At 51.4% G+C, this 25876-nt stretch overlaps 1 protein-coding gene across 3 annotated transcripts in view; it reads right to left on the bottom strand.

The window, feature by feature from the left end:
- PSD2 (pleckstrin and Sec7 domain containing 2) overlaps window positions 1-25876 on the bottom strand; it is an 80501-nt gene that overhangs the window by 9901 nt on the left and 44724 nt on the right. For 2 of the 3 annotated variants that reach the window (XM_077186500.1, XM_077186501.1), the window contains 9 exons: window positions 22631-23119; window positions 20827-21021; window positions 17141-17221; window positions 16575-16687; window positions 15106-15166; window positions 9390-9480; window positions 8234-8277; window positions 4294-4484; window positions 3119-3189 (listed from right to left, as the gene is read on the bottom strand). In XM_077186500.1, coding sequence (XP_077042615.1) covers window positions 3119-3189; window positions 4294-4484; window positions 8234-8277; window positions 9390-9480; window positions 15106-15166; window positions 16575-16687; window positions 17141-17221; window positions 20827-21021; window positions 22631-23119 — 1336 coding nt within the window. The remainder of the gene's footprint in view (window positions 1-3118; window positions 3190-4293; window positions 4485-8233; window positions 8278-9389; window positions 9481-15105; window positions 15167-16574; window positions 16688-17140; window positions 17222-20826; window positions 21022-22630; window positions 23120-25876) is intronic. The other variant, XM_054642722.2, reaches the window with a different exon arrangement.

The raw sequence follows: 25876 nt of genomic DNA, 5'->3' as shown, positions 1-25876 counted from the left end.
TGTCTCTGCAAGCCTGACAGACACTGTCTATAGCCAAGCCCAAGGAATTCCCTGGAGAGGATTACAGTTCAGTCTGGCAGCAGCTCACCAGTAAGAAACCCCTCTTTCCCCAAATCCTTTGCCCAAACATTCCTTCGGTTTGTTTTTGTTGTTGTTCCAAATGCTCCTTCCTTGGGGCATCCTTGGCAATTCTGGTCCCTCCTGCTAATTACACATCAGTCATGGCTCTTCTTTATCAGACACTTTCATAACACAGCCAAATCTTGGGTGTTTTGTTCCTGCAGTCCTTGTCCATAAAGAAAGCCCTCAGTCTCTGAACCATTTGATCTGAAGGTCATTGAGATAAGAGCATTGATCTCCTCACTGCCACGTCAGCCTCATCCTTGCTCTCTTTTTAAATCCTAAACACCTCAGACAAACATAATGAACTTTGTTAATGAGTGGTTAATGCTGCAAGTACAGCAGAGAGCCCCGAGCCCCTCTGCCCCAGCAATGACAATGTTGGCTTCACAGCTCCTTCTGCTGCCAGGGAAGAAAATTCCATCCTGAAAGGGTATTTCATTCTCAATATACAGCCTCTCATCAGACTCATCCCAAGAGAAGCCCTTGGCAGAAAATTCATTTAGATCCAAATGGTTCTGTGATAGTTGAAATGCCTTTTTTTCTCCCACAGAAAAAGTGTCACACAGTGAAATGCTGATGGTAACTGTACAAGTTAAATCCTCATGTGCAACCCATGGGATAGAATGAGGACTCTGGTGGACTCCATGTGAAGAGGTGTAATGAGACAAGGACTGAGGTCTGAGTAGAGTGCTGCTGGCTTGAAGAGCACCACACTTAGAGGGCTGGAGGAGATCTGGGCTCCCCCCTGTGCTGCAGCTTCCCAAAGGTGCAGGAGAGAGTGGCACAGCTGTAAAAACACCACTGGGCTAAGAGCAACCCACACTGGGAGTGAGCATCCACTGCTGCCAGGTTTCTGCTGCCCTTTGACGTGTGCCACAGGACCTGGTGAAACACGAGAGGCATTGGGGTGTGCTATGAGCTCTGAGTCATAACTCCTGCTGCCCCCAGGACCTTTCTGCCTCTCTTATATAATCCACTGTTTGTTTACTCTCATTGCTGTGGAGATAATGCTGCAAGAGGCAGGAGCATCTACCCACGGGGAGTGCTGCTCCAGCAAGGTGAGTTCAGTGGGTTACTGTTGCACACATCTTTTATGAAAAATCCTTTCCTTAGGATTTTTCCTCCTGACAAGCTGAGAGGCCTCAGGTACAAAATGTAACCATTGGTTATCTGCTGCTGTAGAATGCAACAGGTGCATCTGGGATTGGCCCATGTGGTTGTTTCTAATTAATGGCCAATCACAGTCCAGCAGGCTCAGACAGAGAGTCTGAGCCACAAGCCTTTGTTTTCATTCTTTTCTATTCTATTCTTAGCTAGCCTTCTGAGGAAATCCTTTCTTCTATTCTTTTAGTATAGTTTTAATATAATATATATCATAAAATAATAAATCAAGCCTTCTGAAACATGGAGTCAGATCCTCATCTCTCCCCTCATCCTCAGACCCCTGTGAACACTGTCACAAGTTACTGCACAGCATGTGCTGCTCAGGTAGCTCAGGCTAGTTCAGTGGGTGATGTTGATAATGAACATTTGGCATCCTGGGCTGGCTCACACTGACACTCAAGTGAGCCCCTATCTGGTCTCCTCAGATTTTCCCTCAGAAAAAACTTTCCATCAAATCCTCCAAGCATCCAAGTTCCAGAGAGCTGAATGTTAGAGCATTCAGGGAAGCTATTTCATGGTCACTTTGTGTCCCACAAGGACCTGGGAATTACACTTATGCTGACTGGAGGAGGCTACACAATGAACAGAGATGGAGAGAGGCACAAAGTGTCACTTGACAGCCCACGGAAGGACCCAGGTCATCAAGGTCCTGAAGAATATAAATTTTCAGCATAGAACCATGGAATCACAGTTCTACTGAGCTGGAAAGGACCCACAGAGACCACCAACTCAACTCCTGGCCCTGCACAGGACACCCCAACAATCCCACACTGTGTCTGAGAGCCTTACTGAAATGCTGGGCCTGATGTCCCCAGGGCACAGATGTCCCTCCTGGCTGCCAGGGCACTGCTGATTCACATTATTCACATTCAACTGGCCATCAACCAAGACTCCCAGGTCCCCTTCCACAGCTGCTCTCCAGCCTCTCATTCCCCAGTCTGTCTGTGCATCCAGGATTGCCCTGTCCCAGGTGCAGAATCCAGCACTGCCTTTGTTAAACTTCATCATTCAGTCAATGATTGCCTGGGCCTCTCATTTGTCAGAGTCTCCAGAGCCTTTCCTTTGAGGGAGTCAAGAGCTCCTCTCTGTTTAGTATTGCCTGCAAGCTAACTCAGTATTCCCTTGAGTGCTGTGTCCAAGTAATTTATGAAGATGTTGAAGAGCACAGGGCAGAGGATGGAGCCCTGTGGAACCCCACTAGTGACAAGTCACCAGTCTGATGTCACCCCAGTCACTGTCACCCTTTTTCCCCACCCACGAGCCAAGTGCTCACCCACCAGAGGATGAGTCTATCCAGCTGTGTGCTGGACATTCTGTCCAGAAGGATCCTGTGAGAGACAGCATCAAAAGCTTTAGTGAAACCCAGAGATATTACATCAGCTGGCTTCCTATGCCAGACTCAATAAAGCTGTGCATAATCAGATCTATGCCAGCAAATAAAACCATAGGCAGGATAAGACTGGTCAGATGCTCCACCTCTTCACCTTCCTGTTTCATTTCTCCCCAGCATCCTATTTCACCTCTTCCATATCATCTGTTCATTTATCCTCCCCAACAGCTCCTACTTGCTGGGATCCTTCTGCAGAAATCTGTGTTTCCTCTTTCATGCTTCCTCCTCCAGGGTTCCCTTTGAGACTGTGAATGGTGCCCTGAGCATGAACAGCAGCACCAAAGATGAGAGCATCCTCCAGCCCTGGTCTCTGGAGGAGCTCTGACATGTCCATGTCCATGCATGAGTTAGGACATGGATTCACCTCTGCCTGGGTGTGTGGCTGCATGACAGCTCTGGAGACAGCAGGATTCAGCAAAGGGGAGAATCCCCCATGGTTACCTTTTGTAAATAAAGGACGGTCCCCTTAAGCACAGCATAAAATTTCTTCCAACCTCTTCTTCCTCTGGGAGCTAAAAAAGGAAGAATATTTGATTGTACATGTCTGTCAGTGCTGCTTGACCTTCCAGGCAAACCCAGTCCTTCTCCTGACCCACCAGAGACACTCCCTGATGTCCAGAGCTCCCACACCCCCAGGCTGTGGCTCACCAGTGGTTTGTGAGCAGGGACAGGTGTCTGAGGGACAGTGGCTGGGCTCTGCAGCCTCCCAGCAGGAACACAAGCAGGTCAGAACCAGACATGAGCTGGTACAGGGCTACCAGTGGACACCTGGAAGTCTCTGCTCCTCCAAACTCAGGTTCATGTTCCTTGGACCTAATGCTTGGAGAGCAGAGACATTCCTTGAGCTCCTCTGCTTGGAATTGAGCAGCTGGATAAGGCAGCTTCTGTTCCCTTGAGGAGGGAGCATTACCATCTCAATGGGTCTGGGACAGAGAGCTTGGCAGAAGCTGGAGAGGGGTGGGAGGTGAGGGGAGCCATCCACATCCCACCAGACAGCTGATCCTCCAAGCATGGGCTACTAAGAAGGTGCTGGAAGCAAGGGAGGCCTTTGGTGGTAATCTCTACTCAAGACTTTTTAATCAGCTGCAGTGATTGGGCCAATCATATCAATTAGCAAAAGGAATTACCCAAGGTTTAATTAATCTCTACTCGTTAACAGCTCCCAAATACCTTTACCTTTCCTGTAATGCCATGTGCTGGTAGCAGAGCTATGGGCTGTTCTGTTGCCCAGGCAGCACATGGCAGGACACGGACAGGAGCAGAGCTTGGCAGGCCAGACTGTCCCCAAGGCCAGGGCTGGAGTGGACAGCTGCTGAGGAACCAGCCTTCCCCCACTGCTCAGAGACTGGGATTTGGGGGATGGAAGACCAGGTGTGTCTGGGTTAGATTGCCTGGCAGTGAGAAGGGAACACTGAGGCTTCCTGAAAACCCATCTACAAATGCCTCAAAACACCCTCCTTTTCCTCTGTCCTAGCACTTGTGGGCATCTTTCCTGTGCTGCCTGGGATGTGATGAGGAAATGCCTTCACCAGGAGAGGCAGGGCAAGGCTCTGGGACTGCCTGGGGCACCTCTCCTGTCCCTGTCCCTGTCCCTGTCCCTGTCCCTGGGCACGTACTTCTCTTGCCATCCATGTCTGCGTGGGTCTTGCGGGTGAGGACGCCGTGCTTGTAGGTGACGGCGTTCAGGGCCTGGGGGATGTCCAGGAAGGGGTTGCTGCTGTCCACAATCCTCGTCACTTTCTTGGCACTGGCTCCGAATTTGTCATCCACCAGCTCCGAGAGCGACTTCCTCAGCTCGTCCTCGTCACTTGGAAACAGAATCAGAGAAGAGAGATGTGGCTTTGGTCAGCATGCAAAGCTGCTCTATGAATGGGTTTAGAGTTTTTATTCCCAGGGCTGGTCAGAGGGAGAAAAAGGAAGGAGGTGTTGGGACCATAACAGAGAGAGTGCCCATAGTGCTGGTCTGGGCTGGGAGGAGTGTGGGTGGTAGGTAACTGTCCCAGTGGTCCCACTGTGAGGTCACTCAGAACAGGTGAGGGACTGGGTGCTGGTCTGAACACCAAGAAACTGCAGACATCCCATGCTGAGGACTGCAAATATTTCACAGGAAAAGCCTTCAATTCTGTGTCCTAAAGCCAGAGCTTAAGGAGGATTTTTGCTGAAGACCAAGGTATTACCAGCATTCCCCAGCTGCTCAGAGGCAATGCCTGCAGCCTCCTAGACAGTGAAGTACCTTTTTTAGGAATGTCCTCTGCATCTTTGAGGAACAGAAGATCTGCAGACATTTGGGAGATGAACCTACTCTGGCACAAAGAAAGCACAACTTGTATGGGAAGTGATAGTTCCATAGTTCCCAGTGTCCCTGGGACATGAGGGAGAAAGAGCAAACAGGGCTTTTCTGCCCTGTCTGACACATGTCAGTGCCTAAATGGGATGAGTGTTCACCTCAGGTTGCAGATCAGATTGGGACCAGACCTCAGCTGAGGACTGACCCTCAGTGAATCCACTGGCTGGGATGTGAGCAGTAAAACACAATTCCTCACCTGCAGCAAGCAGATGGCCAAAGTATCAGACACCTCTTGGAAGAGAAGGATGATTTCTCAGCCCACAGGAGTCCTGGGGCTCAGGCAGAGCCCAGATCCTGTTCCTGGCTGGGGAGTTAGTGGGGCTCAGGTGTTAGGGCTGCACCCCTCTGTGCCCCTTGCTGTTGGTCACATACCTGCCTGTCTGGTGGCATCTGTGGGCAAGGGCATCTCCTTTCCTGGGCTGGACAAGGACACAAAGCAGAGGCCAGCAGAGAGAAGAGGGTCCTGGCTGTGCAAGGTTATGACTCAGTGCCAGGTCTCTGACAGAAAACCAGGTACCCTGTGCCAGGGAGCCCCTGAGCCAGGTCCCCCATGTCAGGGGGCATCTGTCCCCCTGCAGAGGAGCTGAGGGCTCTGAGCCTGCAGCCCAGCAGGACACCCTGCAGCAAGGCAGGCCCCAGGCTGGCTGGGATGGGTGAAGGGATGCAGGGGTACAGTGAGGTGGGTGAAGAAAGGCAGCGGGGATCTGGACGCCTCTGGCTGGAGCTGCCCCGCGGCAGTGGGACCCTGGCAGGGTGACATCCCCAGGATGTACCCAAGCAGAGTGACATCCCTGGGTCCCCTCAGGGTGACATACCTGGGATGTGCCCAGGTAGGGTGACATCCCCGGGATGTGCCTGAGCAGGGTGACATCCCTGGGACCCTGGTAGGGTGACATCCCCAGGATGTGCCCAGGCAGGGTGACATCCCTGGGACCCTGGCAGGGTAACATCCCTGGGATGTGCTTGAGCAAGGTGACATCCCTGGCAAGGTGACATCCCCGGGATGTGCCCGAGTAGGGTGACATGTCCAGGACCCCACAGGGTGACATCCCCGGGACCCTGGCAGGGTGCCATCCGCGGGAAGTGCCCAAGCGGGGTGACATGCCCAGGCAGCCTCTTCCCAGGACCCTGCAGGGTGACATCCCTGGCAAAGTGACATCCCCGGGATGCGCCTGAGCAGGGTGACATCCCCGGGACCCCCGCGGCAGGGTGACATCCCTGCAGTACACCCGGGTGCCATCCCCGGGACCCTGGCAGGGTGACATCCCTGCAGTACACCCGGGTGCCATCCCCGGGACCCTGGCAGGGTGCCATCCCCGGTACGTGGCCGGGCAGGGGCGGTGCTGGCGGGCGCTGCTGTGTAAGCACAGCCCCGCATCCCGAGCTGCCCTTCCATGGAGCAGCCCGCAGCTCCCTCTCGCGACAGAGCCCAGGCGCGATGGCCCCGCCACGCAGGGAGTCACGGAGGGAGGATCCAACCCGCTCCTGGTGCTCTGTTTGGTCAGGGCACGATGAGGAAGAGAGCAGGTGATGGCACAGAAGATCCTGCTCTGTCCGGAGACAAGAGAGGTCTAAGATTGAGGAGAGAAGAGAGGAATGTCCCCTGTGCCAGCTCAAGAGCTGAGGTCTGCCACGGGCGTCCCCTCGAAAGACACTGGAGTTGGGGACCTCGCTGGTGATCCTGGCCCCTGCTCTGAGTGGCAGAGCAGGGGAAGGAGGACTGAGGAAGGTGCAGTGTGACCTGTGATGGAGCCCACCCTGCCAGCCTTTCCAGGCTCTTTCAGGGTAACAAATCTCATCGAACGTGTGGATGGCATAAAAAAGAGGGGTACAAAGCCATGGCTGGGAGGGCCAGGAGCACCCGAGTGCTGCACTGGGGCTGCGGGTGATGAGCAGGAGCAGCAGCAGCAGCAGCAGCAGCCGGTGTGTCCTGGCAGGAGCAGAGGGCAGGAGCATCCTGGGCTGTGTAACAGCGGCACAGTGAGGAGGCAAAGAGAAGTGATGGCCTGCTCTGCCCTCCCTGCATCCTATGGTGATACAGCAAACACTGCCGGGCCCCAGCACAGCACAGGGCACCAGCAAGGTGAGAGACTTCAGCTGAGGCCAAGAAACCTGGGGGCTGGGGTAGCCATGATATTTTCTGAAAAATCCTTTCCTTAGGATTTTTCCTCCTGAGAAACTGAGAGGCCTCAGGTACAAAATGCAACCAATGGTTATCTGCTGCTGTGGAATGCAACAGGTGCATCTGGGATTGGGCTCATGTGGTTGTTTCTAATTAATGGCCAATCACAAGCCTTTGTTATTCATTCTTTTCTATTCTTAGCTAGCCTTCTGATGAAATCCTTTCTTCTATTCTTTTAGTATAGTTTTAATATAATATATATCATAAAATAATATATCAGCCTTCTGAAACATGGAGTCAGATCCTCATCTCTTCCCTCATCCTCAGACCCCTGTGAACCCCGTGACAGGCAGGAGCACTTGCAATGTAAGAAACAGCTGAGAGAATTGGACTTGTTCAATCTACAGAAGAGATGGCTCAGGGCAGCCTCGTGTGAGGGGTTATTGAGAGGACAAAGCTGGGCTCTTCACTGTGGTGCATGGCACAAGGACAGGAGACAGTGGGCAGAAGTCAAAACAACAGAGAGAAGAGAAAATGCCACTCACATAAAAATAAAGTATTGGTTTGTGGATCCAGAGGGGCTGTGGGTTCCCCATCCTTGGAGGGTTTCAGGATCAAACTGAACAAAGCCCTGAGCACCCTGGTCTGAATTCAATGATGACCATAATTTGAGGAGGGAGCTGAACTGGAGATATCACAAGGTCTCTTCATTTTTAAGTGATTCTCAGATACTATTTCCAGAAAAAAACCCATGTGGGAGAGATGGAAAGTCTCCATGACCAAAATAACCCCAGATCTTTGCTTGTGCAAAGACTTCTGAAGCACCTGGAGAGGAACCAGCATTTTACAAGTGTAATAGTAAACAAAGAGGGCATTCCCTTCCTTTAGTCATGGATCCACAGACTGTCACCAACCTTCCCAACTGCCTTTGTGTCTAAGCCATAAATAAACTCCATTTGTCTGTCTGCAGAGGGACTCCAGCACTTAAGGGCTTGGCAGGAAATACTCTGGGATTGAAAACATGGCTTAGGACCTGCCAGCCACTTGGAAAGACACACAATCCCTTTAATGCTCAGCATATACTTACATGGCCCACTCAAGCTTCTCATTCTTGATGGAGTTGTACAGTGTCTGAAAAAAGAACATGGAATTAGCTGTGTCTGCTTGTGGACACATCTCCTCCTCCACACCCTGCGTTCTTGGAGATCCTTTCCCTGCTGACCTGTCCTGGAGAAGCTTTTCCCAGTGAGCAGGATGGCTGCTGTCCTGCTGGACCCCTTCTTTGTGTGTGCCATGCTGGGAATTGGGCTGGACACAGCAGCAGCAGAGGGCTCTGGCAGCCAGCCCTGCTCAGGAGCCTGAATACGACATTTCTGACTCATTCTGGGTGCTGGACCTAGTTCTGAGTGAATCCTGGCCTACACACAGTGGTAGAAGAGTCTGGGATATGCCATGACACCTTCAGTGTCTTAACCAGGTGAAATGACAGGGGAGGCTTGAACTGAGTAGCAGGGGAGGGATGAATGACCTTGGATCAGCTTTTCCAGTTCCTTCTGTGCACAATCCCAGTGGCTTCCCTGGAACACTGGAAAAGAAGCAGGAATGGGCTAGCAGAGCAGAATGTGGAGGTGGTGGTGACCATACAGAGGGGCAGAATAGGGTGAGGTCTGCTGGGAGATGGGGATGTCACCCCAGACATGATGTGACACCCCTGATGTGGCACCTCTCGTTCCAACCTCCTTCCATACAGTGAAATTCAGGTCAGGCTGCTGGACCTGCAGCAGGTGCAGAGAGCAGTGGTGCTGCTAAACCATGTGGCAGGAGAAAATACTGCCTTTGGGACATTTAACCAGATCCCATGGTACTGCCCTGGTTGTGCTGGAACATTGCATTTCATCACGTGGTAGTGCAGGCCAAGAAAAGTTTTGCTGCTGGATGGTTGTGCCTTGGGGTGGGGAGTACCTTGCTTTGGGCATTGTCTGAAATGCTGGGGGAAAAGGGCCCCTGGTAGGCTCTGGGGGCAGGCATGCCACAAATCTGGACAAAACACCACCAGGGAACAGACATATTTACATATTTTGGCTCACTGCAAGCTAGCAGAGACATTCATGGGGGTTACAATTCTTCTCCTGAAACAACTGAAAAATGCTGATTGAAGGGCTCAGGGTGTCCCAGCAGGACTAGGTGGCTGGGACACTGCAATAATAATGGCACTATCCCACTGTCTATTTATATCACATTACCTTCAGCAAATCCTTGGCAAAGTCCTTCCCATCGTTCAGCCCATCCAGGTTTGCTATGAACTGTTGGCATGACATCTTCTTGCCAATGTTCTGTAAGGCAAAGAAGCAGCTCATTAACCTTGTGGAGAGTTTTGACTTTCATCAGTGACTTTCAAAGAACAAGTTTATATGTAGTGCTGAAGCCTGGGCTTGTCCCAAGAGCTCAAAGGGCTTCTGATCTGATTTGCTGTTGGGCTCTCTGCTTTATTTGCTCATGCCAGCATCCAAATGTTTCAAATGGCCTCTTTTTTAATGGTGGAAATAAGACACCTGAAAATGGCCTCTCCAGCTCTTGTTGGAGTGGCCCTGGGTGCAGGCTCTGTGTCTCAGAACTCAAGACAAGCACTCCACCTGGTGAAATGACAATGTTTGGATGGGGCTCCAAGCCTGCTGTGAGAGAAATTGTGAGAGCTTGCAGTGCCAGCACCTGGAACAGCCAGCACTGGGCAGGGGAGTGCTGGTCCTTGATGGAAGCTGTTATTTTTGATTGCCAGTACAGAAAGAAACCAGTCCAGCCACTGGTACTGTGGAGAGGGCAACACATGTACACTGGGAGAATCCCACAGCCTGGAACACACTCAGCACCAACTTATGCCAACAATGTTTGGGACTGATGCTTCCAGGCCGCCTGGCACCCCTGATATCACCTGTGGCATCTGTCTTCCCAAACCCTTTATCTTTGACTCCCTCAGCCTGCAAGGGTCAAGGCAGGCAGCCCCTTCCCAAGCCTCCCCTGCAATCCCACCTCTCCAGAGGGATGGAGCAGAGGTGGGGAGGAGTCAGTGGCAATTATAGGGTTTGAAAAACAGGAGTTTGATGTCACAAAGGAAAGATGAATGCCTCCAGTGCCATGTTATACCCTTCACAGCCTCAGTGTGTGGGGCAGACCCCAGTGACACTGCTTGGAGGGGGCAGTGGAGCCAGGGAGGACAGCATGAGCTGCCACTGGTGGTCCTGAGGGTCCCAACAGTTTCCTGACACTGCTGGGCTTCACATCAAGGTATGGGCATCCAGGAGGGTGTGGGAGGATGGCCCAGAACAGCAGAGTCAGAGCCCTGCTCAGGGCTCAGTGAGGAAGAGGAAGGGCCTCAGTGGGTCTGGCAGGGGATGAAGCTGCAGCAGAGGATACAGGAGATGCCCTGCAGGGTGAGATGTGTCCTCTGTGCAAGGAAATAACCTCCTGAAAGAGATGATACCAGAAACCTCTGCCCACAAATGTGCACTGCAGGTGACCTGGGGCATCTCCTGAGATGAAAGCAGGAGGAAGAAGTGAGGCCTTGGGATCAGCTCACCGTGCCCCCTGCACCCCTGCCTCCTGACACAGACATCTTTTGTGAAAAATCCTTTCCTTAGGATTTTTCCTCCTGAGAAGCTGAGAGGCCTCAGGTACAAAATGCAAACAATGGTTATCTGCTGCTGTGGAGTGCAACAGGTGGATCTTTGATTAGCCCATGTTGGTTGTTTCTAATTAATGGCCAATCACAGTCCACCAGCAGGCTCAGACAGAGAGTCCAATCCACAAGCCTTTGTTATCATTCTTTTCTATTCTATTCTTAGCTGGCCTTCTGAGGAAATCCTTTCTTCTATTCTTTTAGTATAGTTTTAATATAATATATATCACAAAATAATAAATCAAGCCTTCTGAAACATGGAGTCAGATCCTCATCTCTTCCCTCATCCTGAGACCCCTGTGAACACAGTCACAGCCTCCTGTGTGTGCAAACTGGGCTGCACAGCCAGCCAGGCACTGCCTTTGAGCAGCTCTGCCTGATACTCCTAATTATGCCTCCTGCTGGTGCCAGCTCCAGATGAGCCGGCTCCCTTGAGAGATCAAGAAAAAGAGGAGTAAAGCACTGTTACAAATCTGCACTGCCTGGGGACGCTGTGGCACAACACAGCTCAGCCCTCGTGGCTTCCTCCCGGGGAGCTGCATCAGCCAGAGCTGCCAGCCAGGGCTCAGTGGCTACAGAAGGCTCAGGAAAGGAGCAGACATGCAGGGATTGCAGCAGAGAGAAGAGATTTGTATGCTTGTGTCCTTTCAGTGGCTACAGGGGCTGCAGAAGGCTCAGGAAAGGAGCAGACATGCAGGGATTGCAGCAGAGAGAAGAGACTTGTGTGCTGGCTGGCCAGCAGTGAATTTGGGACAGAAAAGATAAAGGAAAAATCCAGCAGCACCACAGAGTGTGGGTGGAGAAAGGGAGGAGGGCAAGGAGCCTGCAGAAAGGAGCTGATGCTGCCTGAGGCTTTGAGGCACAGGAATTCTTTGCAGGGAGAAGGTGCCCATTCCAGCCCTGCCCTGAGGAGGGGAACAGAATGCACAGCACTGCCCTCTGAGCCCAGAGTGATTCAGCACTGGATGCACGTCCAAAAAGCATTTTTGAAAGTGAGTGGATGCAGTGAGATAACACAAATCATGGCTCACAGGCCCTTTTTGGGGTTCCTCATGTGTGTGTCTGAGACTCCATGGCCAGGAGGGCCAACAGTGGCAGTGGGTAAGGACACAACCCTAAGCTTTGTCTTACCTTTGCCCCAGGGCACAGATGGAGCAGGGCAGTGCTTTCTTTGTCACGAGAACTCCTGGAGCTCACACAGCACCAGCAGAGCAAGGCAGAAATTTGCAACTTGGATTATCCTACATGTATAGTCTCGATGCCTTAGAATTTAGCTTTTCAAAAAGCATTTTTGAAGTGAGTGGATGCAGTGAGATAACACAAATCACGTCTCACAGGCCCCTTTTGGGATTTCTCATGTGCATGTCTGGGGCTCATGTTCATCCCAAGGGATGCCTTCCTTTTTGTTGTGTGATCTGTCCCTTGCTCTGGTGTAAGGGACCTCTGAGCTCACCTGGGGCAGCAGCCACGCTGTGGAAAAGCAGCTAATTGCTGGGTAATTGATCTGGTCCTGGATGTGTTCTAGGCTGCAGGAACAAAATCACCCCCCTGCTAGGAACCAACCTGCAAATTCTGGGTGCCAGAGAGCCCTGGGCCACACAAACCTGCTGTGGGCAGCCTGGAGTCACCCTGCTCACCCCTCAGAGCTCCCCAGCCTTCCCAGTGCTGCAAACACAGCACTGCTGTTGACACTGAGCCCTGAGCTCGGCTTAGGGACACGACCACAGGGTTTGTAAGATTAATAGTGATGGATAAATGGAGTTAGGACCTGCCCAGGATCCCATTTCAGGCTTTGTTTGGTGCTCTGCTTTTTGAACAAATCCCATTATTTCTCCAGAAGGTCCTTTCCTAAAGGACAAAAATGCACCCATGAGTGCTGGTGATGCAAAGGTGTTGATCTGTCACTGTCCTCCCATGGCCAGGAGGGACAACAGAGGCAGTGGGAAAGGACACAGCCCTGAGCTTTGTCATCCTGGGGCAGATGGAGCAGGGCAGTGCTTTCTTTGCCATAAGAACTCCTGGAGCTCAAACAGCACCAGCACAACAAGGCAGAAATTTGCAACAACTTGGATTATCCTACATGTATAGTCTTGATGCCTTAGAATTTAGCTTTTCTATTTTTCAGATCCTGCACTGCTTTAGTGTATAGCTCTGAAACTCCATGGCCTGTCAGCTGCTGTTCTCCCGTTTTATTGAGATAAAACAATTCCTCTCTAGGCCTGGAACTCAAGGACACCTCACTGTCTCAGGCCCCAGAGATGTAAACAGCAGTGAATTGAGGGGGATAACTTGGAGTAAATGACTCCATTACCTGAAGCTGTAATTGGAGGATTAACCCCTGAGATGTAAATGAACCAAACTTCAAATTGTCTGAAAAACTCATGACCATTGTCCATCCTGGGTGTAGCCCCTCAGAGGCTTTTGACTGCCCAAGGTGTACCTATTGAAGGCCTTCAATAAATACCTGCTTTTACTCTCTTAAGTTTGTCTAGCCTCTGTTTTAGGTGGCCACTCCAAGGCATCAGCCTCGGGATGCTTTATTGTGCTTGGAATGTTCTTGGTGACTGCTGGCTTTTAACACCAGCTCCAGGTGCTTCCATGAATAGGGAATGTCTCATTTTAAAGTGTTCTGGGTGGTTTGGAAACAGGGTCTGAGTGCAGCCGAGTGGAAAATCAACAGTGCTAAGGCCAAAATCTCCTGCTCTAAAGCTCTGTGCCAGCTCTGTGCCATTCCATTTGCTGGAATGGTGAACCAGACCATGCCAGGACACTGCTGTGAGGAGCTGCCCCTTGACAGACACATCCACCCCCCTCTCCTCACCAAGGGCATCTCCCACTCCAGGAATTCACAGCAAAACACCGCAACACACACACAACATTAAAAAGGAAAATAAAATCTAAAGTGACATGGAATATCATGGCAGCATCTCTAACAAGGAGGGGTGGGAGATCAAGTCACACATTCCCAGGTACACCACAGTTCATGGAGGTTTCTCCACACCAGGAGCATTTCATGGGATGATATCAGCTGCTAATGGCTTGCTAAGTAGGGAAGAACACTGCACAATCACTTAGGATTCCAGACAAACAGAATTCCTTACTGTTTTTAACACAATCATAACAAAGTCAAATGCCAGTGCTTTAAAGCAAAACACTAGAAGGACTGCACTTACCACCTGGTAAAGGGTTAAAGAGCAGAAAGAGAGGTTCCAGGAGCAGAAGGAAATTTAAAAAAAACAAAATTAAAAAAAAAAAGGAGGAAAAGGAGAAGAAGAAATTAATGTTACACATGCAGAAAAATAAAGAGAAGATTTTTCAAAGAAAAGCTCAGGCATTTGCACACCTGGTCAAAAGAAAGCTATTTTTTCTGTGCCTAGATATCATGAGAACATTTCTTCTTACCAGGCCTCTGAGGCAGCTTGTCAATGAAGAATAGAAGTGGTAATGTTTTTGAGGTTTAGGTTGGTTTTTTTGTCCCTTCAATTATATTTATCTTTCCAGAGGCATATTGTGGATTATTTTTCTTTTTTTTACTTAAAAAAAAAAACTAGACAAAATAAGATTGTTTTGGATTGAAGTCACATCGTTTGCTTTTTGCCACAATGCTGCTTTTGCTGCTGCAGGAAATGATTTGATGGAAATAATTCCTAGGTTCCAACCATTTTGGCTGGAGGATGGATGCTCTATGAGACTGATCCCACCACTGTCCCACTGGGTGCAGACAGGTCACTGGGAGCCTCTGGAAGGTGCTGAGAGATCTTCTCACAGCTTCTGTCATTTTCCAGCCACTTTTCTGGGCACTGAGCTCTGCTCACTCTATTTTTTTCCTATGAAACTCTCCAGTGCCTGCCTGTTACATCCTGGGGGAAAGGAACAGCTGGAACTCACTGCATGTTTTGGGAAGGGAAGATCAAATCCAGAGCTGTGTAAACCCACTGGCCCCATTGCAGCAGTTTTTGGGGAGGGGTGTCTGCACCACAAGAAGGAGCAGCCCCCAGGGACTGGCAGGGAGGAGCTCACTGAGGGCTCCTGGGCAGCAGGAGAGGAGGCAGCACTGCCTGGCCTGGGCAGGATCACTGATGGCAGCAGGACACGTGCTTTGGCAGTGACACTCAGGTGTGCACTGTCCCCAGGTACCCAAAATTCCACCTGGAGCAGGTCACAGAACTCTCTGCCAACCCATCTCAATTGTCCAGCAACACACTCAGCACCAGGGAACAGAGATCTACCCTGGGGATTCCTCCTTGGGAAGGAATAAAGGATGGATGCTCCTCCAGGGGCTACTTACATGGCCATGGAGGTCTGTGTTGAGCAGCATCAGGGCACAGGTGAGTGTATGAATCCCATCTGAAACACACAACAGTCACACAGCTGGGGCTGGTTACTCCCCTTCTCATGCAGTTCTGGTGTCTGCTGTCTTGGCAGCCCAGTCATTGCTAAACCAAGGCCAGTTGCTGTGTCTGGGAATCCTAAAGAATATCTGCTCCCTTCAGTTGTGCAGGATTTAACAAAACAAACCAAAACAAACAACACAAAAAGCCCCAAAACATCCTCTTTTCCCTCAGACTTTACCTTTTCCTAAAACAACCACCACAAAATTGGCTTCAAAGCAGTTTTCCTTTAAAAGACCAAACTTCCCACTTCTAAACCCAAAGCAGCTGCTTGTGAAAGTAATATTCCAGGAGAGTAATATTCCAGTCCCTGGTGCTCTCTAGCCCTTTTTGTGAGGTCCTTCAAGGACCAGTCCATGTGCCAGAATGTGTTTGCATCTCAGTGCTGTGAGCTGGCATGTGGAGACTGCTCTGGCTCTCTCTGGAGGGGTCTGTCAGCACCCAGCATCCCCAGCCCCTCCCAGGGACAGGCAGGGACAGTGACCAGGGCAGGGACAATGACACAATGCCCAGGGCAGGGACATTGAGCAGGGTGGGGACAATGAGCAGGGCAGGGACATTGAGCAAGGTGGGGACAGTGACCAGGGCAGGGACAGTGACCAGGGCAGGGACAATGAGCAGGGTGGGGACAATGACCAGGGCAGGGCCAATGACCAGGGCAGGGACATTGAGCAGGGTTGGGACAGTGACCAGGGAACGGACAGTGACCAGGGAAGGGACAATGCCCAGGGCAGGGACAGTGACCAGGGAAGGAACAATGACACAATGACCAGGGCAGGGACAATGAGCAGGGTTGGGACAGTGACCAGGGAACGGACAGTGACCAGGGAAGGGACAATGCCCAGGGCAGGGACAGTGACCAGGGAAGGAACAATGACACAATGACCAGGGCAGGGACAATGAGCAGGGTGGGGAGAGTGACCAGGGAAGGGACAGTGACCAGGGAAGGGACAATACCCAGGGCAGGGACATTGAGCAGGGTTGGGACAGTGACCAGGGAAGGAACAATGCCCAGGGCAGGGACAATGCCCAGGGCAGGGACATTGAGCAGGGTGGGGACAATGACCAGGGCAGGGACATTGAGCAGGGTGGGGACAGTGACCAGGGAAGGGACAATGCCCAGGGCAGGGACAGTGACCAGGGCAGGAACAATGACACAATGACCAGGGCAGGGACAGTGACCAGGGAAGGGACAATGCCCAGGGCAGGGACAGTGCCCAGGGCAGGGACAGTGCCCAGGGCAGGATCCCTGGGGACGGGAGAAGCTGCGGCTGTGTCTGCCTGGCTGTGGGTGGTTTTGCACCCCAGCCCTGTGCCCAGGTGCCCTGTGGCATGGCAGGGAGGCAGAGCAGAGGCAGAAGTACCTTCAGAGGTGCTCTCCTCAGGGTTGCAGTGGCAGTAGCGGCGGGAGAAGTGGATCAGCACCCGCTCCCGCTCCTGCGTCTCTCCCATCAGCGGGAACGCTTTCAGGAACGTCCTGCACAGACAAAGGGATGCTGAGACATGTCCTGCCCAGGGTGGGACATAGACAGGGGTCATTTGTCCTGCCCCCCAGTCCCACAGCCTGCAGAGGGGGTGCAAAGGGATCCATGGAGCTGTGCAGGGGAATTGCTGCCAGCTGGGATCTGATCCACCTTGGGTGTGGTGGCACCAGGATGGGTTGCCCATTCCAAAGAAAAATAATTGCTCCCACTTGTTCTGATTCTGTATGGGATGGGATTCCTGGGAGAGCTGCTCTCCACCCTGGGGAAGCAGGCTGTGGGCCCTCCTGTTGAAGCCCATTTTGGAGGCCAAAACATGACACCAAAGCCTCAGTGACAGCCTGGATCTCCCCCCAGCCCCTGCTCCTGTCACATGGATGGCTCACACAGTGCTGGGAAGCCTGGAGGAAACCCCAAAATCCCACCACTCCCTCCATCCCAGAGCTCACCTGAGTGCTTTGTCAAGGGTCAGGCCAGTGAAGTCAAAGAAGCTGAGATACTCCTCTGCTACCAACTTGCTAAATTCATTACTGTAATTAAAGAGGGAGTGATCAGCCCCTTCGTCAGGGAAGAAGACACTGTCCACAAGAGGAACAGCAGAATGCTGCCTCTGGGCCAGCCCAATCCCAGCAAGACACTGCAGCCACCATCTCAGCCACAGGGAGAATTGCTCCTGGCCTGGAGTGCTGCTGGAAGATCTCCTTGAAGTGCCCACAGCCAGCCCCAGACACTGGAGAATGAGAGACACCTGCCCTGCTGCACCCCTGTGCTGTGCTGCTGGCCAGGCAGAGCCTCTTGCCAAACCAGCCAGAGGAACCATGGGGATATCCTGAGCTCCTCCAACACCTGGTTCTCTCCCAGTGCTGGCTGTGTCCCCCCTCCCACTGCAATGTCCCTGCTCTCACCCACAGGGGCTCCCATCCCACCCTCCCAGCACAGCCCCTGCTCCTGGGGCAGGTGGGTGCTGCTGGACACTGCAGCAGAAGAGCTCCAGGAGCTGCAGGCAGGGCTGCTGGCTCTGCCAAGGGGGCTGGACAGTGTCACAAGACATCAGAAGGCAGCCAGACCCCTGCAAACAACAAACTCCTGCATTTCCAGGGACCCAGTGACATAGATGGGACTCTTCTCCCTGAGCCCCAGAGGCAGTTAACATGTCCCAGGCCATGGGATAACAACAGGGGCCAGGGCATGACCCTGTCCCTCCCTGAGATGGACTTCTGTGTTTGCTCTGGTTTCCTCACTCAGGAATCACCCTCCTCTGTCTCTGTGCCAGTGCCAGCCCTTCCTGCAGGAATGGGTGACACTTCCACCATGACAGAGACATTCCTACAAGGAGAGCAAGGCATTTCCCATGGGGACATTCCTGCCATGCTCTGGCTGGTGGCCCTGCAAGGCATTTCCTGTGGGGACATGCCTGGCATCCTCTGGCTGCTGCCCTTTCAGCCTCCACAGACCTCTCAGCTTACAGCCCAGTCTGATGCTCCATCCCTCTGCCTGCTTTGGGAGGCACCAAGAGTTCTGACCGGGTCACAAGCCACCCCAGGGGGACACAGGAGCCCTGGCCTTTCTCCCAGTCCATTCCCATGTGTCTGGACATGGAAAACTTGTGATGTTTTACCTGAATCCCACTGCCCTGAGGAGCAGAGCTCCTTTTGGCATCACCTGGGGCACTTCAGTGCCATAAGAACCTGTGTGAGTAAAATCTCATCTCTGGGGGGTGAAACAAAACCTTGTTGTGCTGCCCAAGGCTGGGACCCTGGCAGTCCCCAGATCCCTGAGCATTGCTGGAGCTGGCCTGGGCTGCTGCCACAGGGATTTGGTGAGCACAATTGTGTGAAACCCTCCAAGGAAGTGCCACCTTCACAGCCTGGGACAGTTCAGTCTCCACCCAGCACAAGATGTCCTGTGGGCACTGATGGAACTTCCATGGAGAGTTCAGTCTCCCAAACATCTGCCAATGGGAATTTCAGGGTTTTAGGTTAATTTCACAGAACTGAGGCAGATGGAAACAAACTGTGGGGAGATATCCAACCTGCATTTCCTTGTTTGTAAAGCCTTTTCTGCCTGTTTGACAATGATGAATAGTTTTGGCTTTGGTTTACTTTATCTTTTTTTTTTTTTTAGAAAATTGCCAATTATCACAAAGAAAAAAGAAGTGATAAAATGAGATTTCACTTTTTGTACAGCCCTCCTACATAGAGCTGGTCTGAAAGCACCACTTAAACTTAGTCTGTTCCCAGCATTATAAGTTGGTCTTACATTGTTGTAAGTGAGCAAGACTGACTTAATACCTATATTAATACCTATAAATACCTATCTTCACCCTATTTCCTTTTCTGCTCTGCCAATCCACCAAGAGTCTGCAGCTCTATTTAGGTCTCATGTCAGGAAATGGTTCAGATGTCAAAACCCAGCTGATCAAAACAAAACTTTTGTTTCAAAGGCAGTGTGAATCCCCAGATGTGGGTCACCAAACAGCCTCCCCCGAGGTGGGAGGGCTGCAGGTGTGAGTGAGGACTGCAGGAAATAGCAAAGGGACAGACTCAGAAACCCAGGGCTTGAAAGTTCCCCCCTCAGTGAGCTGTCATGGCAAATTTGAAAGAAAGGAGAAGGATGTTACACACCTGAGGCAAGAGCAACCAGCAATGCACCTGCTGCAAGAGCCTCAGCAAAAGAGGAGAATGGGGATTTGCCAGGTGATGCACAGAGCCAGTCTCTAGGAGACAATTCCTGGGCTCCTTCTGTCCCAGCACTAAGCTACTAAGCTGGGAATCACACACAAGCCTTGGACTGAAAGTGTGGGTATTTGCTGAGGGACAGGTGTGTTCTGCTGATCTGGGCAAGGGGGAGACACTCCAAGGACAAAAGAAAAAAAAATCCCAGCAACACAGGTTATATCTGATCCAGGCAAAGGATGATGGGGATTGGTGCCTTCACACCCACTGGCATCCTAAAATAATCTGTTACTGCTACACTCGTTACTGTTACTCTGTCTCTTAGAAATCTCTGTACCCCTCCCACTTTTGAATATTTTTTGATTTCCCTTCTGCCTTACCCAGGCAGATCTACCAGCTGAAGATCCTGGACCTCCCTGTGTGTCCCTGGCTCTCCAGCCAACCCTTCCTACCCTCGTACACACTGGCTTGGAAGGCTCTGCAGCAAGGACATTTTGGGGTGCAGATGTGAAAAACCTGGGGAGTGGAGGGAGCCCAGTGCATGGGCAGGTCTGGCACCCAAACCCTTCAGCCTGGGGATTGTTTTAATCGTGCTGGGCTCTTCCCCAAGGAAGCTCTTGGTTCTGGTGGGCAGCAGCTTGTGACATTTACTGCCCAATACTACAGACAGCTTGTAGCATTCCTATTTTAAGGACATTGAGCTCCCAGCTTCAAATGGGAAGATCTGTTGGGGAAGATGAAACAGGAAAGCTTTATAAATATGATTGCCTGGCAAAAGATTTTGAGAATATGGAAACTATAAACGAGATTGAAATGAAAGCAAGCTTTGAGATCCCTTAGTTACTGAACTACTGGAAAACAATGGTATGGCTGGCTGAAGGCAATCCCTTTTGATGAAACAACACCCTCTGCTTGCAGGCAGCTCCAAGGGTCAGAGCAGACCCCACTAGCTTGGCAGAAGGGGCCCAAAGAGGAATTTTTAGGGTTTAAAATGTAACACAGTGTGGTAATGTATTGATTCTTATAGGCTGTATATATAGGATTTGTATATTGTACTAGATTGGTTAGTGAGAATTAGAATATTCAGCACAGAAGATTTATTGTATTGTAACAGGAACATCGCTCTCTTATCCTCTCATCCTCTCTCTCATCCTCTTTACCATGCTCTTGCCTTCTCTCTCTGTACCATTCTCTTTACTTCTCTTGTGCCTGCTCTGAGCTGTGGCTGGCAGCTCTCAGCATGGCCCTTTGCAATAAACCCCAAGTTCCACAACCTGGCTTCAGGGATCTCTCATCTCCATCCATCCTGACCATCCTACCCCCAGCACTCCTACAATCTCCAGCAGCCCCAACTCCATCCAGCACCCAGACTTGGCCCTTGCTGCCTTTTCCTGCCCTCCCAGCATGAGCAGTGCTCCCCATGCCCAGCCTGTCACCCTGGCAGGGCTGACCCCACGTACTTCTTGCCGAGCTGCCGGGCCACGTCGCAGCGCTTGAAGCCCTCGAGGTTGTAGAGGCGCTTGGCCAACCTCTTGGCAGCCTCGCTGTCCGCCCTGCAGCCGTTGGCCAGCGTGTCCGTGCTGCCCTGGTCCAGCTGCTCCGTGCTGCCCATGTCTGAGTCTGAGTCTGACAGGGTGTCCTTCAGGCTGGCATCGCTGTGCAGAGACAAGAAATGTTCAAGGAGCCGCGGCGTGACTCCGTGAAAGGCACAGAAAACACCACCTTTCCACCTTTCGATTTCTTCTTGCTCTCACAAAAAAACAACAAACGTAAAACCAGCAATATGGCTGTGAACTGGACATTGGACAAGCCCTCCTTCATTTCAGCTCAAATAAAATAGTGCAGTGTAATTCCAAATTGGTAGAAAAGGTCGGAGAGAGGGCGGCTAATAAAGCCTCATTGGTGTTATCATAAAGCAGAGCAATAGGGCTCAGGAGCTCAGTCCCTGGGTAGGGACCGGGTGCCCGCAGCTCGCTCGCTCATGCCAAGGCCTCAGGGCTACCATCTAGCTAGCATGGTGATTATCAGCTCTATAGTGATTGCAAGCTCTTAGGATTTCAGCTTTGCTTGCTAGGTAGTGGTGCCCTGGGCTGGAGGCTGCAGCAGACAGAGAGAGAGGAGAAGGACAAGGTGCAGGCTGTTCCACGGAGATGGCTTTATTTGGGGAGGTCCGTGAAGGGTCTCTGCTCTTCTTCTTTCTCAACTAATGGGGTACAGTATGCTTCTTTTATAGGGTTGGAAAGGATCCAAGCTTGACCAATGGTAAGGGGTTAACATGACATTGCCTTATAGGGTTACAGAGATAGGTTAAGGGCGGAGGACAGGGAAACAGGAATTTTCTTTTGCTGTTTCAGCATTCCTATTGTTCATATCCTCCATGGTGCTTTTCCTAAATCTATGGGGTTTACTACAGGCAGCTTCCCCCTCAGAAATGAGGGTGTAGCAAATAAGCAGCCTCAACACCTTTTAAGCCTCCTCTCTCCCCACTGGGGATCCCAAGCACTTTCCAAGCCATGGACATCATGGAAATCTTGGGGATAGATGCTATGCTTTTCAGTTCAGGTTATTTGCTGAGGATGGGAAACTGCACTTGTACAAATCATGTCAATGAGACTGGCACCAGACTGGCTCTTACTGGTGAGCTGCTCCCCTACAGTTGCCTGCTGGCCTCGTGGCCAGCTGTGCCCACAGACAACACCTGCTGGCACCATGTAGGTGGGCATACAGCCCTTAATCTGCCTGCCCAAAGCCACTTACAGCACCAATTCAAGCATTTTCAAGAAGTGTGACTCACTGCTGGCCTGATAGCTGGACATACAACCTCACTCCAGCTCTCCCCTGACCTGGTTACTCATCAACTGGCTTCCTCATGCAGGGAAGTGCCCTACAGATCAGCTGCTGCCTCCCAGGGGTGATGGTTGGGTCTGAGCTGGTCCAGAGGATGAAGTCTCTGCTGATCTTCTCATTACCTGCAGAAGAACCTTTGGGGAGGCTTCTGTAGGGATACCCTGTCCTAAGTGAAACCTTGAGGTTTCCCTGCACTTCAGAGGCATTTGGGAGGGCACCTGACTGTCCCCAGCCTGCCAAGGGCTGTGCAGGTGGAAGTTCTCCTGCTGGTGTTTGGCCTTTCTGCCACAACAGCACATTAGAGGAAGCACAAGGGGTGAAAGAGCAGTTCCAACTCAATCATGCCCACTGAGCCCTGCTCCTGGACTGGGATCTCATAAGAAAAGGAGCCACTGTCCAAGAAACTCCCTTCCTTACCTGATGGAGTTAATGATCTTGGTGGCATCTTCCTCAGAGCCTTCCACGTGGAACCCATTTGGGATACTCTTCAAGGACAGCCTGCTGAGCACATTCTCTGACCTGCTGCTGGTAATTGAGTGTCTGAGAGGGCTCCCAAAATCCCCCTCTGCTGGCTTGGCTGCCCCCTGCTCCTGCTTATCAGCGGCCATGTGGTGAAGGGCTTCTCTCTGCTGGGCTGCCAGTTTCTGCTCCAGGAGCTCAGGGCTCTCCTTGGCCCTTTGCTGGATCAGGGGGGTGAGGGGTGCCTCAAAACTGACACAGCTGTCTGTCTCATCCGTCAGGGACAGCACGTCCAGAGAGTCCAGGCTGCTGTAGTAGGTGCCCTTCATAAGGTCAGACTCAACAATCTTCTCAAAGGTCGAGCTGAAGCCATCCCTGATGTCTTTGAATTGGAAATGCTCCCTGTCATCATCACTGCAGCTCAGTTTGGCATCTCCAGAAGCAAACCTGGAGCAAAAGGAGAAATGTAGAAAATACTGTCAAGGCAATTCTTGCCCCGTTCTATTTGGAGCTGGCAGGCAAGAGATGAGGCAGAAATGGCTGCTGTGATAATGGCCCTTGGGATCTTTCTGTGGTATAACCTGCCTGATTCCCAATTTTGTTACAAGGTTCTAGAGCTGAAAAAAAACCAGTTTTGTGATGAACAATCCCAGAGGCCCAGCCAGCCCTTAATTTGGTCACGTCCTAGTAAAAAGCCAGACCTCTGAAGTGGAGACTTTTGCATATGACACCTGCTACTGGATCCAATGCCAGAATAACCTCCTGGTTATCACTTAGCAGGTCCCACATTGCCATAATCCCAGGGAAGACAGCCCTGCTCTGTCAATACACTGTACAGAATCATTTCTATTAACTGCTCACACCACAGGCCTTGTATATTCCAGCCCTATACTTGTCCCCTGATGGCCCTTCACCTCCCTCGTGTCCCTCCTTTGGACACTCCCCAACAGCTTTAGATCTTTCTTGTGGTGCCCAAAACTGCCCCAGGGCTCGAGATGAGGCCACCTCAGCCCAGAGCAGAGTGGGACAATCTCCTTCCATGCCCAGCTGGCCATGCTGGGCCTGATGCCCCCCAGGACATGGTTGTCCCTCCCAGCTTGCAGGGACTCATGTTCAACTTGCCATCTCAAGTTTGCTGTGCTGGTGGAGTGTGGATCCCACCAGAGAAGGACATGATGGAAACCAGGACTTTCTTGCCTCTGCACTGCAGTCTTTCTGCAAAGTTTTTCTGAAACTTTCTTTGATGGAATGTGAATTTTTTGACAGCTATATGTTGCCATGGGAGGAAATGTGTGGGAAAAAGCTGCACTCCCAAAATTGCAGGTGCTGAGGGTGTCTACGAGCAAAAGGTGGGAATTTCTCTGTTAAAAATTTTGTTCTTTTTCCATAAGTTCATGGGGCTGAAAATAGAGAGCATCATTCCCTGGTGGATCTTGCAGTTGGAGTGTAGAGCTGTGACCTCCCTGAGATCAGCAGGGCCAATGCTGGGGGCTTCTGAGGAGGTGAAAGACCTCTAGGCAACACAGCCACAATGAAAGGAAAATGGGGCTTTGACAAACAATAGATGCCATGGGATAAACCAGAAAGGGGGAAAAGGGATTCAGTTAATGCAAACTGCAACACAAACACTCAATCTTTGGCTCTGTTTGCCTGTTTTTTTTTTTAGCCAACCATTTCCTGCATAGATGCAGGAACTAACCTACCTTCAGGAGGACAATAATGGGTTCTTCTCCAGCCTCTACCATGGAGTGATGACCTTGGATGACTTCCCCCTTTAATTCTCCATTCCAGTGGGAAGAGCAAGACTCAACACCTTTTTGTAAAGTACTTTAAAATTCAGGGAGAAGATGCATCATACAAGCAGCAACGTGCAGATGATGACAAATGATTTCTCATCAGAAACAAACAGTTGACCACTCATTAGAAAAACATCAGACCAGGTTCTCCTATATCCAGAATGGGTCATTACAGCAATTCCTCAAAGGGGAGTAAAGGAAAAAATCGGGGAACTCAGAGGTGATGCAGGATGACAGCAAGGTCCTGGTGCCTTGGTCACTCTCTCAGCTCTTCCTGACCCACACTGACCCAGGACAGTGGACAGTCCACTGTCCCCAGCCACACATTCCTGCCATTTACCCTAAAGATAGGTGGTCAAAGCACTGATGAGCTCCAGTGCAGTCAGCTAACCCAATCTGCAGGCTCTAAGTAGTTTCCCAGACTTCAGCTGTGTCCCAGAAGTTTTCCAGCTGCCCTTCTGCTTTGAATATAGCGTGTGACTTGTCCCTTGTGTATTCAGCCTCCCAAAAGACTCATTTGCTCTCCAAGTGAATATGTTTAGAGCACGAGATCATGGACTCTGCATGCAGACCCCAGTCAGGTTGCATCATCTCCAAATCCTCAGCCTGCCATTTCTACCAATTCATGCCCTAGTACCTTAAAATAATTGCACTTCCAGTGATTGCAGCAGCATTCTCTGACCACCCTTAGTTTCCTCTTGAACTTGCAGCCTCTGCCAGGGAGCCACCTACCAGGCAAATATGATTCCCTTGAAACCTGAGAGACTTGCAGCTATCCAAGACCTGACTGCATAGCTCAGGGGCTCCTGGGACATGCCTGGGGACAGGCTCCCCGAGCTCTCTGGACAGCAGCAGCCTGCACGGACACTTCCTCTGCAACACCTTCAGCTGGGCTTTTTGGAGCAGTGCTGCTGCTTCTTGCTGGGGCTCTCGAGTGAAACAAACCACCAGCCTTTTCTAGAGAAGCCTGTTGAACAGCAGAGAAACAAAGCAGGAGGGATGCCTGCTGTCAGCCCACGCCCTGCGTGGCTCCCCAGCTCTGCTGCCCACACTCCAGACAGTGCTGGGAACACACAGCTCAGCACGGAGCCTGCATGGGGCCAGAGCTAGGAGGTGATCCCCAGGCCACCCTGTCCCTTCACAGCTCCTCTTCAGAAGGCCACACTCCTCTGGGACAACCCCTGCTGCTCTGCTTCAGCCCCTCCTGCTTGCAGCATCTCTCCTGCCCCAGGGTAGGTGCACAGGCAGGGCTGTAAAATTCACAGCAGGAATCAACCCCTGGCGGCTACAACACAGAGCCCTGGCTGATTTCTGGTGGCAAAGGGAAGCATCCATACCCTCCTGCAGGAATGGCATGGGAAGAACCTCTCCTCATCCCAGTGACCTGTCCTTCCCCCTAAGCCCCCAG

Source organism: Agelaius phoeniceus, chromosome 15 (genome assembly GCF_051311805.1).
Source record: "Agelaius phoeniceus isolate bAgePho1 chromosome 15, bAgePho1.hap1, whole genome shotgun sequence".
NCBI lineage: Eukaryota > Metazoa > Chordata > Aves > Passeriformes > Icteridae > Agelaius > Agelaius phoeniceus.
The sequence above is the reverse complement of the archived record's forward strand: the minus strand, read 5'-3'. Positions and strand labels throughout refer to the sequence as shown.